The sequence below is a fragment of the Emydura macquarii genome, unplaced genomic scaffold, assembly GCF_026122565.2.
Source record: "Emydura macquarii macquarii isolate MOO-44397 ecotype Brisbane River unplaced genomic scaffold, CSIRO-AGI_Emac_v2 contig_3348, whole genome shotgun sequence".
Lineage (NCBI taxonomy): Eukaryota > Metazoa > Chordata > Testudines > Chelidae > Emydura > Emydura macquarii.
In genome coordinates this window covers 771123-787954 of record NW_027133485.1, presented here as the reverse complement: position 1 = coordinate 787954, position 16832 = coordinate 771123, and the positions used below count along the sequence as shown (strand labels likewise).

General features: G+C 46.6%; 1 protein-coding gene across 1 annotated transcript; it reads right to left on the bottom strand.

The window, feature by feature from the left end:
- Positions 1 to 729: 729 nt before the first annotated feature.
- Positions 730 to 14995, bottom strand: SF3A3 (splicing factor 3a subunit 3). The gene is made up of 17 exons (XM_067533983.1): positions 14750 to 14995; positions 14245 to 14292; positions 13422 to 13474; positions 11956 to 12061; positions 10982 to 11054; positions 10434 to 10525; positions 10001 to 10083; positions 6673 to 6811; positions 6256 to 6324; positions 5815 to 5882; positions 5277 to 5384; positions 4882 to 4951; positions 3745 to 3909; positions 3520 to 3630; positions 3177 to 3267; positions 1773 to 1828; positions 730 to 1042 (listed from the first exon to the last, which is right to left on the bottom strand). The coding sequence occupies exons 1-17, from the start codon at positions 14843 to 14845 to the stop codon at positions 965 to 967; spliced, it is 1506 nt and encodes a 501-aa protein (XP_067390084.1). The 5' UTR covers positions 14846 to 14995; the 3' UTR covers positions 730 to 964.
- Between the last annotated feature and the right edge of the window lie 1837 nt (positions 14996 to 16832).

The following is a 16832-nucleotide window of genomic DNA, read 5'->3' as shown; positions in this document are numbered from 1 at the left end:
AAAATGGTTGTGCCAGTATTTCCATTTATGGTATGTACGGCCCACTTGAAGTGCATTTAATTCAAATCTGGCCCGCCATAGCAAGTGAGTTTGACACCCCTGCGTTAGATGTTCAGGAACAGCAAGACTAAAGAAACCTGCACACTTGACTCTCATGCTCCCATAATACAATGAGGCTGGTGGCTTTCTTGCAGTACAAGGTCAAGGTGACCATCTAACCACCACCAACGCAGAAAGCTCCATGCACTCATTCTGTTGCAGCAGATGCTGTCATGTTTTTGATTAAGAAAGGGAGGGAAAAACAATGCCCTGAAAAACTAAAGAACATTGACAGACCTGGAAACCACCTTTTACACCACCTGCTGCTGCTCTTCACTTTACTGCAGTATCACGCACACTGGGCAGCTCATCAGCTTCCTAGCGCCCAATTCCTCCCACAGTAACTGCATGGATAGAAACCAGGACTGAAAGGCAAAACCAGAGTCTTATTCACATGGCTCAGTTCAGAATCGTGGGGACCTACTGCTCACTTGAACTTAGGATGTTCATGGGTGGTTTTTAAAGAGTCAATCCCACCAAAACAGTTCAAAGAATAGAGCGTAAGAGAAGCAAGGATATTACACTCGGAGTTGTGACCGCGAAGAGAGGTGTGCAGGAGGGATGCTTGATACTTTAATCAAGTTGACCCTTTTCTTTCCAGGCTACACAAGGAGACAAGCGACTCAGGACTCCCTACACTACAATCAGTTTATTTGTGCAGTATCTTTTTAGTATAAAATACATTGGAACCATCACAGCTCTGCTTTTCACAGGAAGGTACTTACTAGAAAGTGATTCTACAAAGTGTCCTTGAAATGTATGCTCATGAGGAATAGAAAACGCAGAAGGACAGAGATGAAAAAACGAGGCTCAATGTGCTTCACCAAGAGCCTCTCAAAGGTGCCAAATCCTCCACCCAGAGAAGTTACAGCAGCCCTTGACGTTTCAAGTCTTCGTAGGTCTTTTTATTCACCACATTCCCACTGGAATCCTCATATTCCTCCTAGAAGGGAAGCGAGAACATTGACAGATACCTGGACATGGAATGATGTAGGAAAGGGACATCAACAACAGCCTGTCACCCCCTCAAACTAAAACAAACTAAGGTCCCCCCATCCTGCACATCTCCAAATGGAGTCTGCTGAGAGACCCTAAGAGAAAGATAAATACCTGTTTGCAGTAAGAACTAGGGAGGAGCATGCTAAGTTGTTACACTGCCTGCCGCAGTATGCTCTCCACTATCACAGCTTAGCTAAGCTCAGCAGGACAATGACAAGTTCTGTAGTAAATTAGATTTCACACTGCATTGTATGCAGTCTACGCCACTATGGTACATCCCCTGGGCTACAATGGAAGGTTCTTAGTTACAATTTTAACAGAATGACTTTGTGGAACCTCTTCCCATTTAGAGTAAAGCATTCCCCCCTCCCCTTTCAAAACAGGAAGGGTTTGGACCCTACTGAGAGGGACGCTCTAAAGGTGCCTAGACAGACAGAAGGGCATGTGTCATACTAATAAGCAGTACATTCCCAGCCAGACATGTTCAGCTCCACACAGATCCACCAACAGGAGCTCTGCGACAAGCAGGGCGGCCTCCCAGTATACTCCCCAGCATGCAGCAGATTCTCCACGAAACTGATGCTTCTTTTGATGGAGCTAGAGGTTATGCAGGGTAACAAGAGATATTCAGCCAAACAGTAATGGCAAGACCTGAACACTAATCCTCAGCTCACCTCTGTGTCAGGCTGCCATCTCTCGGAAGCTTTCTGCTGCTTCAGCTTTGCCCACACTGCGAATACAAAGTCACACAGGATGAGAATGCCATTTCCCTTGAAATATCAGCATGTAGTCTAGTGCTGTATGTACACTGCTGGCTCTTAAAAATATTCCTTATCACTAGCTGTCACAGATTGCACTGATTACTTAGCCAGAGAAACAGGCCATGACAGCTCAGGGAGACACCTAGGCAGCAGAGAGCCTCCGGCAGGTCTGATGTTAACATAAGACACTCGGCTGGGCTGACACAGTGGGCTTCTTTAAAGAGTTGCCCCAATGTGCTTGAAGTTGCACCCTCAGGATGTTCACACAGTGAAGCATTTCTCGTCATGTGTAAAAGGAGCCGCACTGGACCCACTGCACACAGCCTTCCCAGCCCCGCAGCTCCGTGACACGCTGCAATCACTCCCCTTTCTAGGTAAGGCCGGAGGCAAGCTTGCCTCAAACTAGCTGGTACGAGCACCTACAGGAAGGGAGGCCAGCAAGCTGAAGTAGCATATGTAAGAGGAGGGGTTCTGATCGGATGAGTTGACAAGCCAGTTTAGAGAGGAAGGGAAATACAGGGAACCCTGGTTCGGACGCACTGAACCAGAGCCAGACTCTTTCATAGACATTCCTGAGGCTGTGTCTACACAGCAGCTGGGGAGGTGTCATTCTCAAGTGAGTGTACTAGAAACTGCCATGTGGCTGCACCAATGGCATATCAGCTTGAGCCGAGCTGGCACCTGTACGTCACCTGTGCTGGGAATGACATCATCTATCTGCCGTGCAGACAAAGACTCAGACTCTGGGCTTTATGGCTCTGCCCAGGCAGAGATTCTATCTGACCCTCTCTTCCTACTCCCGAGTTTGCCAGCGTAAGTGGTGACACAGTTTGCACACCCTTGCCTCCAGAACTAAGAGAGTCAACCTCTGCAGCTGCTCTCAGCAGGAATGTACCCAGAACAGAAGCTTTGCATGCTGGTGTTGACTAAGTGCCCGAAGCCAGCATCATCAAGTTATAGCCATTTAAAATGCTAAAGTTTCATGCCTGCAACAGGATTCACTTATTGCCCATCAGATCTTTCCCTTCTCCCAGCCCACCATGGTGATACACAGCAAGAAAATCATGCATTTGAACAGTGCATAACCAGTGCATAAACTTGCTTAACTGAACAGGATTCATGTCCCCTTATCGCAATTGGATGATTGAGGTTCCGCCATACAAGTTATACACCCCAGTGAGAACATTACCCATGAAGAGGCATTCAGTCAGTAATCACAGGAGGCATCAGATCCCCACGTGCCCAACAGAACAGCAGAGTTGAAAACAGACTCCACCTGCTCCCAGTTCTAAACGGAGATGTGCCAACATCACTTACATGAGACTGCATCTTCAATCTGCGTGACATTAGCAAAATGGGCTGTGTTGGGAATGCCCAGGCATCTCATCCCATGAGCATGACGCCACTCCTGGAGGCAGAGCAGAGAGATCAGTACACAGGAGAGAATTACATATAGCCCACGTAAAGCCCACCCAGCCACTCTGTCAAAGTCAGTCACACATAGCACAGCCCTGCAGCGTCAGCACCGAGCAGGAGACAGGACTCAGACATGCCCTTCAGGCCCAGAGGTGAGCGCGCCAACCACCAAGACTCCGTTGGTTACGTATAACTAGGATGATCTCCAAGTTGACTGATGGCCCCATGCTGAAGCGTTACTTACTGCGAAGTGCCGCTGGAAAGCCTTGGGCCCTCGATAGGTGTAGTTCCCGCAGATCTCACAGTTGTAGTTGATGTTCAGACCATGCAGTTTATATAACCAATAGGGGATCGGCTGAAAAAACAAACCAGGCATAACTTCGGTCAGATGCAAGACCAGTTTAAATGAAAGGGTAGTTTGGGTGCAATCAAAGATCTCTGCTCTGGAGTGACCGGGGAGCCAGCTCACCTTGCCATCCCAGCCAAGAGGCAGGTTTTTAGGGTTATAAATGATTTCATTCTCTTCATCCTCACTTTCACTCTCACTGATCTGTTCCTCCTCTTCCTCCTCTCTCTCCTCCCCTGTGCGTGCTTGCTTACGCTGCACGTTCTCATGGGTCAGATGTCTCTGTTCCTACAATGCAGGAAAGCACGCAGGCATGAAGTGCAACAACCAAAGACAGCAGAATATGTGGTAGCTTAAAAAAAAGGTGATTGGAGGGGGAAGGGAAGGGGAATCACCTTTCTTGTGTTACATCCCCTCCATTGAAGCCAGTGTCTGTGCTACAACACTGCACTGATTTGCTTGCAGGGTAAGAAAAACCAGTGTTGAACAGAAGAACTCCACCACATTTTGCTCAGCCTACCAGTCTGAAAGATCACTGGGTATAATGCATTTCTCACCACGAGAAGACAGTGGAAAGCTTTAATTACAATCATTTCCAAGCTGCTTGGCAGTAGTGGCAACCAGTCTTGTAAGAGTCAGAGGGGCAGCCGTGTTAGTCTGTACACAGCAAAAACAACGAGAGTCCCATAGCACCTTAAAGACTAACACATTTCTGTGGGTATAAGCTTTTGTGGGCTGCATCTAATGAAGTGGGTGGCAGCCCACGAAAGCTTATGCCTGCAGAAATTTGTTAGTCTTTAAGGTGCTACAGGACTCTCATTGTTTTTGCAGTCTTCCAAGAGTGACCACTGAAAACTGATGCAAGAACAGTGGCTTGCTGTCTCTGGTGGTTAGATGTAAAATCTCAGTTCTATACCTGCTAATATAGCAGGCACCTGAAGGGAGAAAAGTCTGCCCAAGGGCACTCATGACTGTGTACCTGGATTACACAGACTCATGATATGCCATTCACAAGAGAGGCAGACCCAATCCTCAGCACCACTGTTATAGGAAATGGACAGGTTAACAAAACAACAGAAACAAGCAGTTCCAGCCCCCTGCTTTGAAGATCTCCAGGTCTGTACAGCACCATCCATAAAAAAACCCCTTCTGTACGTGTGTGTAAGAAAGGGTGGGATGGAAGACATGAATGAGCTTTCAATGACTTTTGAAGGCACTGCACCTGCAAAGCTCATAAAAAGGTAAGAAGTAAAACCTTACCCCGAGAATTTCTACATACTCATAGATCTGAGCTTCCAGGAACGCAAGGTCTTTGTTTCTCTCGGTGTCCCTGGAAATACATGAGGGAACTTTGTGAAACCCTTTTCAAGTCCTGCAAACACCATCCATGCACCCAGTTCCTAAAAATACCTTTGATTTGTAGCTACTAAGAAAGTGGGGAAACAAATATCAACTATTCCATGTAGTCAGCCAGGCCAGATGCTCTGGCCATCCAACTTAGTCATTTGGCCCCAATATGCAGGAAATCTCAGCTCTGCCACTGATAACTACTATAAGGGGAAAATTCTTTCACAGGGGTAATAATTAATGAAGGAAAAAATCAGCCAAGTGAAGGGCCTATAGCCAACCTGGGTATGAAACTTTCAGGGACTCACCTTTTGCTTCCTTTTGTCTTTGGATTCTTGGCAAACAAGGAAGAATCAAGTGCTTCCAAGGATTTGCCTTTGGTGCTGAACAACCTCTGAGCACGCTCTTCCAGAGTGCTGGGGAAAAGCAGGGAAGAAGGTGAATCTAGAATGTAGCTTTAGGTTTATTTTTTAAGTAGATTGCTTTATGCTCACATAATTATGTTTTTAATTACATTATAAATTACATCAGTCAGAGGTCATGAGATTATAAGAATAAGCATCACATTTCAGTGATCCTCGAGGAGCATGGTTTAGGCACTGTTTCTGCATCAGAGTTTCCACAGGCTCTTTAGGTCCTACTGTTCCGCATTATGTATTAGTTCATTATGAACCTCAGACTTCAAAGCAAAGTTTATTTTAAGGATTCCTTGTACGCCTTTCGGTGTTGTCTTGTATAGGAATTATTGCACAGATCTTTGGAAAACAAACAGATGTCCCATGCAGAAATGTCAGACAAACAGCTCAATAACTGAAAAGAATCTAGAAAAAAGCGACAGCTTCTTACCCGCCGCATTTCAGACCCAAAGCCAGTAAAGCAGATTTTAATCTGTCCAGTCCCAGGGAGGCCAATTCCTGCACAATTAAAATAAACCAAAGTACATGAGCATTTCAGGTCCAAGTGTGTATATGTCCAGGTCCATTTTAACTCATAAAAAAAATTCAGCATTGTTCATGAAAGCACTAAGGCAGCTCTCTTCTACACAGATCAATGGCATCCATGGCAGGAGCTTGACCACAGCTACAATGGAGAAAAATGCTTCCAAGTTACTGGTATCTCCAGTAACAGAAAGCAGAGGCCACCTGCGCAGTGAAGTCTTCACTTACAACAGTGGTTGTGGCCAGAGGCTCACATTGCCACAAACAGAATTTTGAAAAGGAACAAGGTGGGCAGATCCCACAGAGATTTTCAGTATAAAGTGCTTAGGGCACACAGAAGAGAACGTACCTCCCAAGAGGAAAAGGCTGAGAGATCCAGATGGGCTCCAGCATGGGTTAGTGCACTGCTGGTCTCTTTCTGCCAAGAAAAGGACATAAGTTGCTAGATAGAGCTTCAGGACATTATGTAACATTTGAACAACAATACCAAAATATCCTCCCTGCTTCAGGAGCAATGATATCATTTATAAAAGGAAAATCTCAGCACTAAACTGAGCAACAAACAGAGAACGTGGGAAACCTCCAAATAACTGAAAAGACAGAAAACACATTAGCAGTAAGTTGTGTCTCTGTTGCATTGAGACACAACAGAACTACACTATACTCTGTGACTGTTAACCCTGACGACTGTTTTACACACCACGACATGTACACACAAGCTGTCCAAAAAAGAACAGCATTTCGTGTGTGCATATTGATTGCTCACCGGCCAACCAGGGAATGTTCCATTGTCCCATTTCTTCTCAAACTCATTCTGAATCTTCCCAAAAAGTTCATTCTGATCCAGCAGCGGCTTCACCCGATCTGTGTAATCCTGCAGGTACTCAAGAAGCATTTCAAGATACCTGGCAGAGTAAGAGACAGCTTAGGTAATTCAGTAGCAGATCAACACATTAGGCATTTTTGCATCATACATACTAAATCTCATCATGGTGATACCCCTTGCCTCACAATTATATAGGGAATATTCACATTCTGTCTCCTCTACTGAACAAGCTCCTGGCTGTTAAAAAGAACCTCTGGGCAACAGATTATTTTGCCAGAAGCCCCAATCCAAATGAAACTTCATCATGTTTGGCTTTTTAGATTAGAGGCAAGATTCACATTTGTTAAATACAACACATACAACCTGACTGTCTCACAAACACACATGTAAGTTTATTTTAATTCTGCATCATCTGTTAGTCCTGTAAACAGCAATTCAGTAAGAGATCATTTGTCTGCAACAGTAAAGGCTCAACATTTACACAGAGAAGCTTGCCTACAAAGCGTATGGACTTAGAAAGAAAAAATAAAAATATACAGCATAAACAGATGGGGGAAAAATAACGAGAGATAAGAACATTTGCTGGATGTTTACTCTAAAATAATTAGCAATGAGTGTGGATTGTTGATATTTGGCCTTCTCTGTATTTCTCACACACTTAAACATGCTTGTCGCCCAAACAGTTTTATTCCTGCCTTTGCAGATCCCCCCATTGTACAGTCTTTCCAGAAAGCCATATTTTAGCCTAAATAGCTACCAAAGTTAAACTATGGTTCTCTAACATGGGTTTTTCCAGACACAAAAGCCACATCACATTACCTTCTATCATGCTTCAGTTCCAGCCACGGCCCTGTCTGTAAGGAGGGATTTTTAGCAAAGTGTCCCCTCTAGTGTTACCACCATTACAACTCTTTCAACAGGAATCCTAATGTGGGACAAGATTTTGGTGGCTTTCAATATTTTAGCACCATGTCAGTGAACCCTAGTTGCACACAGTTTAACCATGGATTCTTTGAGCATGGATAAGATTTACATTTTCATCATTAACTTGACAAATGGATTGGGTCTCAGAGCTATTGTTTCAGGCTTTGTTCTAAATGACCAGTCTTTTTCACAACCATAAGGGCTAAAAGACATAGGATGGGACTTTCAAAAGTGCTCAGCATTGGCCTAAGTCTGCTCCCAATGATAAAACTCCCAGCGACTACAATAGCAGAAGTCAAGCCAAAACTTAAGCATCTCTGAAAATTCCAAAACACTGACAGCTTAGATTCTGCTGCATGTTTCTGAGAGGGTGTGGATTCTACAGCATTCCCCACTCCACACACACCGAATTTTCATCCTGATGTGGATGAATGCTTTTCACAAAGCAATCACTATCTCTGATCTCTCAGTTCTCCTCCTCAAAGAAAACCTGTGTAACACTTTCAAAAGACGAGCTTGGGAGTTTAAATTGATAACTTTGCTAGATACAAAAAGCCATGGACTGAACAGAGACACTGGATTTATGGTTTATAGACTGTTGCAATAGCCACTAAACCAGAGGTCCCCAAGCTGTGGGGCGCAACCCCTAGGGAGCATGGAGGAACGCTGGGGAAGCAGGAGGGAGCACCACCTAGTCCCGCTCTGCCCTGAGCTCTGCTCCGGCCATGGCCCTGGCAGGGCCCCCACCCACTACAGCCCCACTCCCAGCCTCAGCCCCCAACCCTGACCACAGCTCCCCCCTCGTCCATGGCCTCACTCCCAGACCCAGCTGGGGGAATAGGGGGGCGCATACAGGGATAAGGAGCGGGTGTGGGGTTAGAAGTTTGGAGACCACTACACTAAACCCCACAGACCAGGACACACCAACTCCAAGTGACACTAAACTGTGCCAGAACAACAGATGCAAAACCTGCAGACATATCTCCACTGCTGCACTGAGCAATACCTCCACAACACAACTTTCAAGTTCCATGGGTTCTATACATGCCTATCACCACATGTGGTGTACCCCACCCAGTGCACTAAATGCCCCAACAACTATGCGGGTGAAACCAGACAATCACTACGCTCCAGAATGAACTCCCTCAGAAAAATGATAAAAAACAAAAAAAAACCTATCACCTATGGGTGAACACTTTACACAAAAAGATCGCTCAATCTGACCTCTCACAGTCAGATTATGTCAAACATGATAAAACAGACATGTCTACACAGGGATAAAAACCGCTGGCCCAAGCTAGCTGATCCAGGCCAGTCACTGTATTTTTATACCCCTGCAGACATAACCCAGTCCTCATCCTCAAAGGAAATCTGCACCACACATTCAAAAGACAAGCCTGGGTACTTAAATTCATAACTCTGCTAGACACTAAAAATCATGGACTGAATACAGGGGCTGAATAGCGACACTGAATTTATGGTTTATAACAAAAATCTGCAACACTCTAAACTCTCCCCATAGTTTCCCCCATTAAAAGGCTACTTAACATATATTTTAAGGAACCAATCAAGGTGAACTACTTATGCTAAACAACCTGTACCACTTGTATTTGGCTGTGACACTTTGAGTTCATTTCCCAGATCTGAATAGACTGAAGGAAAACTCTGTATAAGATCAAAAGCTTGTCTTGCTCACCAACAGAAATTGGTCCAATAAAAGATATTACCTCCACCCACCTTGTCTCTCTAGCCTCCCACTCTGTAAATGAACATTTTGGAGGCCCTTATTTTAGTGCAACTGCAGTGAGATCCTGGCATAAGGACACTGTCAATGTACAGACCCTAAGAAAAAGAGGTAGCAAGAGCCAACTGGCTTCATGCTGATATGTCCCCATATTTAAATGTTCTGGATACATATGGATTACTTATGTGCAGCATTTAACACTGTTTCATATGCCTCGACATGCCAAATTAAAGTACCTTGGTACTCTCCATCATCATGATGTAACTTCTTACAGCAATGATGTTAGTAAGTGACAAGAAACTCCTACTTTCTACAGTAACACCAGGGGAACTGCATTCCTAGGCTGCTGCAGTATCTGTTAATCTCAGACACAAAGCCCTGAAACTCAGGGTCACTCCTTCTTCAGAGATTAATGAATCCTGCATTTAGAGCACAGAATTTGGTAATTTGTTTAAAAATATAAAACCTCAAATTTGCATAAGCTTTGCTTGAAAAATTCACAAATCAGAACTGGTTGTGAAGTCAATTTCATCAAGGCCTTGAATGAGCATGAAGGACATTAATTCCTCCTGGACAGCCTGCAATAGATGAATGGCCCACCTCCGATATTCAGCATTTTTTCTCTCTTTGGGAACATCGAAGAGTTGGTCAAAGGTGGATAAGTATGTGATGTAATCCAATTTCTGAAAAAAAAGAGGCTGGGAGTCAGATTTTATACACAAAACAGCCTCATTAACAATACATCTCCAGTCACCCACTGGACCACAATCTTTCCATCCCTCCATTCTGGGTTGCAGCATGTCACTTTTTCTCGTCTCATGCCACCTTAAAGGCCCATGGGCTATTTGGTAACAGAGGGAAAAAAGGGCACAGCCTCTTTGCTGTCAATGCAACTGCACAAATGGGAAAGCCCAGGAAAGGGCCACTTAGAATTTAAAAGTCTTTAACCTGCAGCCTCCAAAAGTAATGCTCAGCTCTGAACTGTCAAGAATAGATATTTGAGTATGTCCCCTAGACAATTACAGCCTTTTACCTCTGATGATTTTAAGTTAATGTACTTGAGGTAACAATCATGAAGATCCAAGTATCGGCCATACCCTTCTTCATCCGTGAACTCCACGAGATCTACAAAAGATACATTATGCAAAGAGCTTTATTAGAAATACTGAAGATCAGAATTACTGAAGACTGTTCTCATTTCAATTATCCTTCTTATGTTAGAATCATCTCATGTGAGCACGGCCTGTAGCTGCAGCTGACTACAAGCTAAACTTACCTGAGATGTTTCTTAATGTTTCTGTGGGTTCTAAAAATAATCACCTAACTGCTCCTTTACAGTAATATACTAGATCCACCCTCAAGCGAAGAGGTGATTTTACCACAAAACATTTCAGAGTGGATATAATACACACACAGGCACCTGAATCTGAGAGTAGCTTTCAGAGGGTTAAAGGGCGAAATTCAGAGAGCTGCAAAGCCAATAAGACAACTCACTAAAATAAATAACGACCCCTTAACCAAAAACAAGCAAGCATGGCACTTTGGCTAGATCTGAGTTTAAATATGAAACTACTGACTTACTTTGTGCCTCTTCGCTGGGGTTCTCTCTGGCTTTCAACAGTTCCTCAAATTCCACCGACATTGGTACACAGATCTTCATGAAAGATCAGAAGTTACCGGAAAAACATATCATAGTAGTGAGTATGTGTATAAGTCCCAGAACAACTAATGTGAATCACACTACAAATCTGCACTTTCCATAATGAATCTATTGCAGAAGTATCTCCACTGCCAAATCTTGTTCCAAGCTGACTTCTGTTTTTTGCTTCTGCCATTACATACGACACTTAAACTGTACTGAGATATTATTATTGTGTGTTGTTCAGTTCCTCTTCAACAGCATTTAATCAGTATATATACACAAAGTGCACTACATGGAAAAGAGTAGATTCCCTGGCTACAGTGTGTGGAAAAGCCAAGGCGCTGGGATCTTTGTAGTTCAGTGCAGAGGCTGCAGGGACAGATATGTAGTCATCTCTATAAAACAATTGCCTTGAAATTTCCCTGATGTCTTTGAATTCCAGGGGTTCTCACCCCATGACTATCCTTTTATTGGTGTAGGAGCCAATTATTGAGACAACTCCTAAAAATGCCTCTTCATAGAGGGGAGGAGACCCTCCCTCTCAAAACACCTGGCCAGTACATGGAAGGCAAAGCTGAATGCCACCCAGCAGCAGAGAAGAACACAGCTCCTAAATTGAAGGTACAACATTCATGGGACATGATTAGCATTTTGCATGCTCGCTTATTCTTGGGCTGCTCTCTCTCTTTTGTAGAATGCCTCTTTTATCACAGGAACTTGGACACGGCTCCTAGTTTAAAGCCACCTCTTTCCACTGGCCACATTTTAATACTTTGGAATTTGTTGTAAATGAAATAAGACGGGAAGAGCTGAACAGAGATTGCAAAGCATCCAACAATATTCAATACTGTATGGATATACTCCTTGTCACTGTCCACGTATCATCTCTCACATGACATACAGGAGCACTTACCTCATTTGGGTGCTTCCGGTGAAATTCCTTGATCTGTTTTAGTCGGTTATAGAATTCTGCAAACTCATTTGGTCCTGAAATGGCGCTGAGCTCCTCCTTCCGTAACCTGAGGGTCCAGGAGAAACAATTCAAGTCAGATTTGTGAGGTAGCAGAGGGCAGGATTAGGATTGTTTATTGCAAACAGATACTGAAGCTGATGTAATTTGAGCCCTTTATTTATGATTCTCTTCATGTCTAGCCCATTCTGATTACTCAAGGGTTCCCTAAAATATGGAAAAATGATCACTCACTCTGCAATACCAAGCTTCCAACCAAAATTATATAGAGATCTCAAACTCAGACAGGTTTAGGTTTTTGGGGCTCTGCTCTTCTTCCTATGTTCAGGTGCAATAGTCCCCAATTATTGCCCTTCAAGTCTCTCAGAGTCTGACACACTCAAGTGGGGGACTCAAGCCAAGAGAAAGAAAACCCTTCCACATCATTATAATCTAAGCAGGACCAAAATCAATTGCAAATCTAGAGTGTTGCTTTGACAGTATCAAACACTGAAATTTGATTCCACTAGTGTATTTGTTACCATCACCCGCCACACACAGTCCTTTTCAACTGTTACATGGAGGAATTTATTGCTAAAGTGTGCTGAACCAGTTACATCCTTTATCGTCCCTTATTCTATTCAAGAAACAACACATAGCAAGTTAAATGTGATTTGCAGAAATCTTTCACCATGTACAGGTCCTAGTATGAACTAGGAACGAAACACTGAAATTAGCCTATTTGGTATTTGTTGGTCCCGCCTAAAAGTTCATTAAACCCCCACATGTGCAGATTATTCAGCCCTAATTGCATCTTATTTAATGGACCATTTCAGCAGCAATTTCTTCTCTAACACGATGCTTTAGATTGGAGAGCCTACATTTATGGAAGAATTATTCTTTCCCTCCCTTCATCACTCCCCCCACATTTTGGATCAAACAGTATTTTGCAGCCAGACCATAACCCAGCAATAGTTTTGTAATGACATGTTGCTCTGTAGCACTGATAAGGTTGTGTCAGGACACCCATCAGAAATGTCTTGTCAGTGACTCATCTCCAGCACTAGGCTCTCTCTCCTAAGTTAAAATCTGGCAAGTGTGATAAAACTCTTGGAAGAAAACGTAAGCTTGCTTTGGAGAAAGGGAAAAAAAAAATCTCTACTTTTACAAGGGTGACAGCTCTGAATGCTTTCTGGCACTCTCTTTTTACATGGTCTTAAGAAGTGCCATTAAGTCCCTTCTGTGGCTTTCTAAAGCATTAAGGATATGTCTACACTGCAATTAAAAACCCAGGACTGGCCTGTGTCAGCTGACTCGGGCTTGCAGGGCTCAGATTAAGGGGCTGTTTAACTGCTGTGTAGACATTGCCTGTGTGAAGTTTAGCTAACAGACATTTCAGCTTTTAAAAAGATGTTTTTGCAGACACTTACCCATCCTTATCATCATACAAGTCTCTCAGATTGCCACTCACTTCCATATACCTCTAAAAAACAAAAAGAAAAAAGAAAACATGTTATTGTTATGCATGTACCTTTGCTGCAATACAGTACAGCATGCAGAGAAGTTAGGAAAAGCAAACTGCTTTCTCAGAGGCTTGACAATGCTTGCTTACGTTTGAAAGGAGACTCTCACAAACTTAAGCCAAACAGACCAAGAAATGAAAGAACAATCACGGAAGAGTGCTGAAACATTACAGGGAAATTTAGCACCTAAAGATGTTTTCAGAGAAATGCAATATTATGCTACCCATTTCATGCTCTTCTGTGAAGTTTTACTGTTCAATAGTTGGTTACAACGAAAATAATTAATAGAGATCTAAAATATAGCTAAAGGCTTTTAACGCTGAAACGGATATGTAAATCCATCCCGGGCTCTAACTCATGCTCCATGTGCCCAAGTTCTAGTAAAAGGCAATGCACATGCACCAAGCATGGTGGGGATAGACCCTATAACTTCAGTGCCAGGCATCTCTGCACACGGACAGGAACAAAACTAGGTAAACTCAGCTCCTGAGCTGAAGGGTCAGCAATACTCCAGTAAACACTGTTACCAGCTGCCTGTGTCTATCAGCTGCTCACAGTACCCAGGACAGCCTTCCTTGTACCCTGCAACCTAGTGCGCTACACACCCCCTGAAACAGCGTCTGTGGTGTACTGCTGGAGTAATCCGCAACCCGTGCACCTCAGCAGCCCGAGTCCCAGCCCACCAGCGTTCAGACAGACCCGTACGGCCCAGGGCAGGGCGGATACTCACATCCTGCATGGCCCGGGTGCGGTGGTCGGAGTTAATCTGGTCACGTAACTGTAACAAGACAGGGAGGAAGAAAGGTTAGCCGGGCTGTTCGCCTGCGGTGCAATCGGATGCGCTGCGCGCAGTGCGACGGCGAACGACTCTCGCTCGGGGCCGCGCCGCCAGGGGCAGCCCCGCAGACTGGCTCGGCTCCGCGGGACACGCGCACGCAGCTGGGGGGACGCAGCGCCCGCTCTGGCCGCCCGGGAAGCGGCCTCCCGTCGCAAAGCACCGCGACACACGGCCGCGATGGCGGGGCCAGCGGCGCGAGAGGGGCTGCCCGGCCCCGGCAGCAGGGTCCCGCCGTTCCCGGACGGGGGCTCGGCTCAGCCCGCCCCGCCCCCCGCCAGCCAGTCGGTCGGTCAGTCAGTCAGTCAGTCAGTCAGTCAGCCCCCCGCCCCGCCCGGGCACCGACACCGGCTGCCCCAGGCCGCTCCCCTCAGGCCGCCGGGGCCGGGCCGGGCCGCACCGTGGATTTCTTAATCAGCATCTCCTTGGCCATCACGTCCATGAGCCGCTCCCGCTCCTCATGGTAGCGCCGCTGCTGCTCCAGGATCGTCTCCATCCTCCCCGCGCGCCAGCCGGGAACCGGGAACCGGAAACCCTCCTTCGGGGTCGGCTCCTCCTTCCTCCCCGGGCGGCGCGGCGCTGCTCGGCCCGACCAGGAACCCGCCCTCCCCGTGCGCTGCGCCCGTCACCGGCCCGACCGGAAACGGAAACCCGCCCTCCCCGTGCGCTGCGCCCGTCACCGGCCCGACCGGAAACGGAAACCCGCCCTCCCCGTGCGCTGCGCCCGTCACCGGCCCGACCGGAAACGGAAACTCGCCCTCCCTCCCCTCACCGGCCGGACCGGAAACCCGCCCTCCACGTGCGCTTTACCCCTCCCGGACCGGAAACGGAAACCTCCGCTCCGCTGGCACCAAGGTCGGTTGGTGCCTTCCGGGCAATGCTGTGATGGAGCCGCGGGAGAAGCTGCGCAGATCCCGGCCCGGCCCGGCCCCGCCCCGCCGCCTTGGCAGAGTCCGCCAGGGCCACTCCTGGGAGGCGCTGCCCGCTGGGGGCGGGGCGGGCCGGGCTCCTTGGAGCGGGGGGACAGCGGGGTCAGGCACAATCAAGGGATCCGTAATGACCCCCCCACCCCCCTCCAGCTAGTGGCTGAGAGCGGAGCGCGCGCGCGTGTGTGTGTGTGTGTGTGTGTGTGTGTGTGCGCGCTCTGTGCGTGCCCCGTGCACCCTGTGTGTGTGTGTGTGTGTGCGCGGTTGCGCCGCAGCACACAGGGCCATCGCCCCCCCCCCCCAGCCCCCCCCCCCCCCCCCCAGCGCTGGAGTTCTTCGGGGTGGCGCAGCGGCAGGGTCACTCACGAGCTGTGCGTGGGACGGTCCCGAGGTTCCTTTAGCAGTAAGTACGGATCTAGCAATCGCTGCAGACTGCGGGGAAGAATGACCTGAGCGCGGCCCAAGGGCTCCGAAACGGTCCGTATGTCCCGCACTCGCACACAACGTGTCTGCTTTAAATCTCATGGTTTTAAAGCCAAACTCATAATGATTTGGCCCTGACTGATGATTTTTGAACACTTGGAGTTGGCGGTGCTGTGCAAAGGAGGGCCCAGACTGCTGGTGCAGCAGCTGCCATACGGGCCGCATGCACCGGAGAGGCTCTGTCTTTCTTCCTCTCTTCTCCAGGTCTAAACCGTGAAGAACAGCACAAAGGAAGCCTTTTGCAATGCACAGCAACAGATGTTATTGGATATGACAAAACCCAGGAACTGTGGTACATGTGATGGAGCACCATCTGCAGGCACTGTTTCTGATCATGCAGTGGCTACACACATACCACCACTCAAGCGCTTTCTCCTAATGTGACATAGCCCAGATTTGTTGATTGGGCGCACACTGCAAAGGCCTTTGCCTGAGCAAACTCTGATGAAAAGCTCAGGGTGCCATTTTCATCTGGTGGATAGCCAGAGGGGGGATAAAGGTGTATTGATCACGTGTCTGGTGACGGATGACATCTGGGAAGAAGGAGAAGTGCTGGTGCTTTGGTAGGTTTCTGTTTTGTGTCTCCTACAGCCTTGTGTTTGTAAACATGTGTCGGGGCACCCAGCGCTTTGAACAGGCACCCTTTGGTGTGAGGGTTCTTCTAGACTGATGTTTGCGGATCATGGATCAGACGCAGGGCTCCACTTACTCGAAATTTAACAAGTGGGGCACGAAGGCTACATCATTAGCCGAGCCTTGTCATGAATCAATATCTCGCTAGTCTATAAGAGGTGACAGTTCAGGCAAAGATAGACCTTGAAAGGCCTTAAAAGACAGGTCATTTGTGTTTAATGCAGTTAAAAAAGGTGAGTCATGGGTGAGCTGAACAGCGGTGTGCACGATAGTCAAAACAGTGAGCCAGGAAAATGATCTTTGCAGCAGCATTTTGAATGGAAACTTGAAGTTGACGAATGTCACGTGAACATGAGGAGAAACCTTCCATTGTAAACCACAATATTAAGCTTCGCTTGCCTCACTACAGAAGCAGGTAGCTGCCTGTACACTGGGAGACAT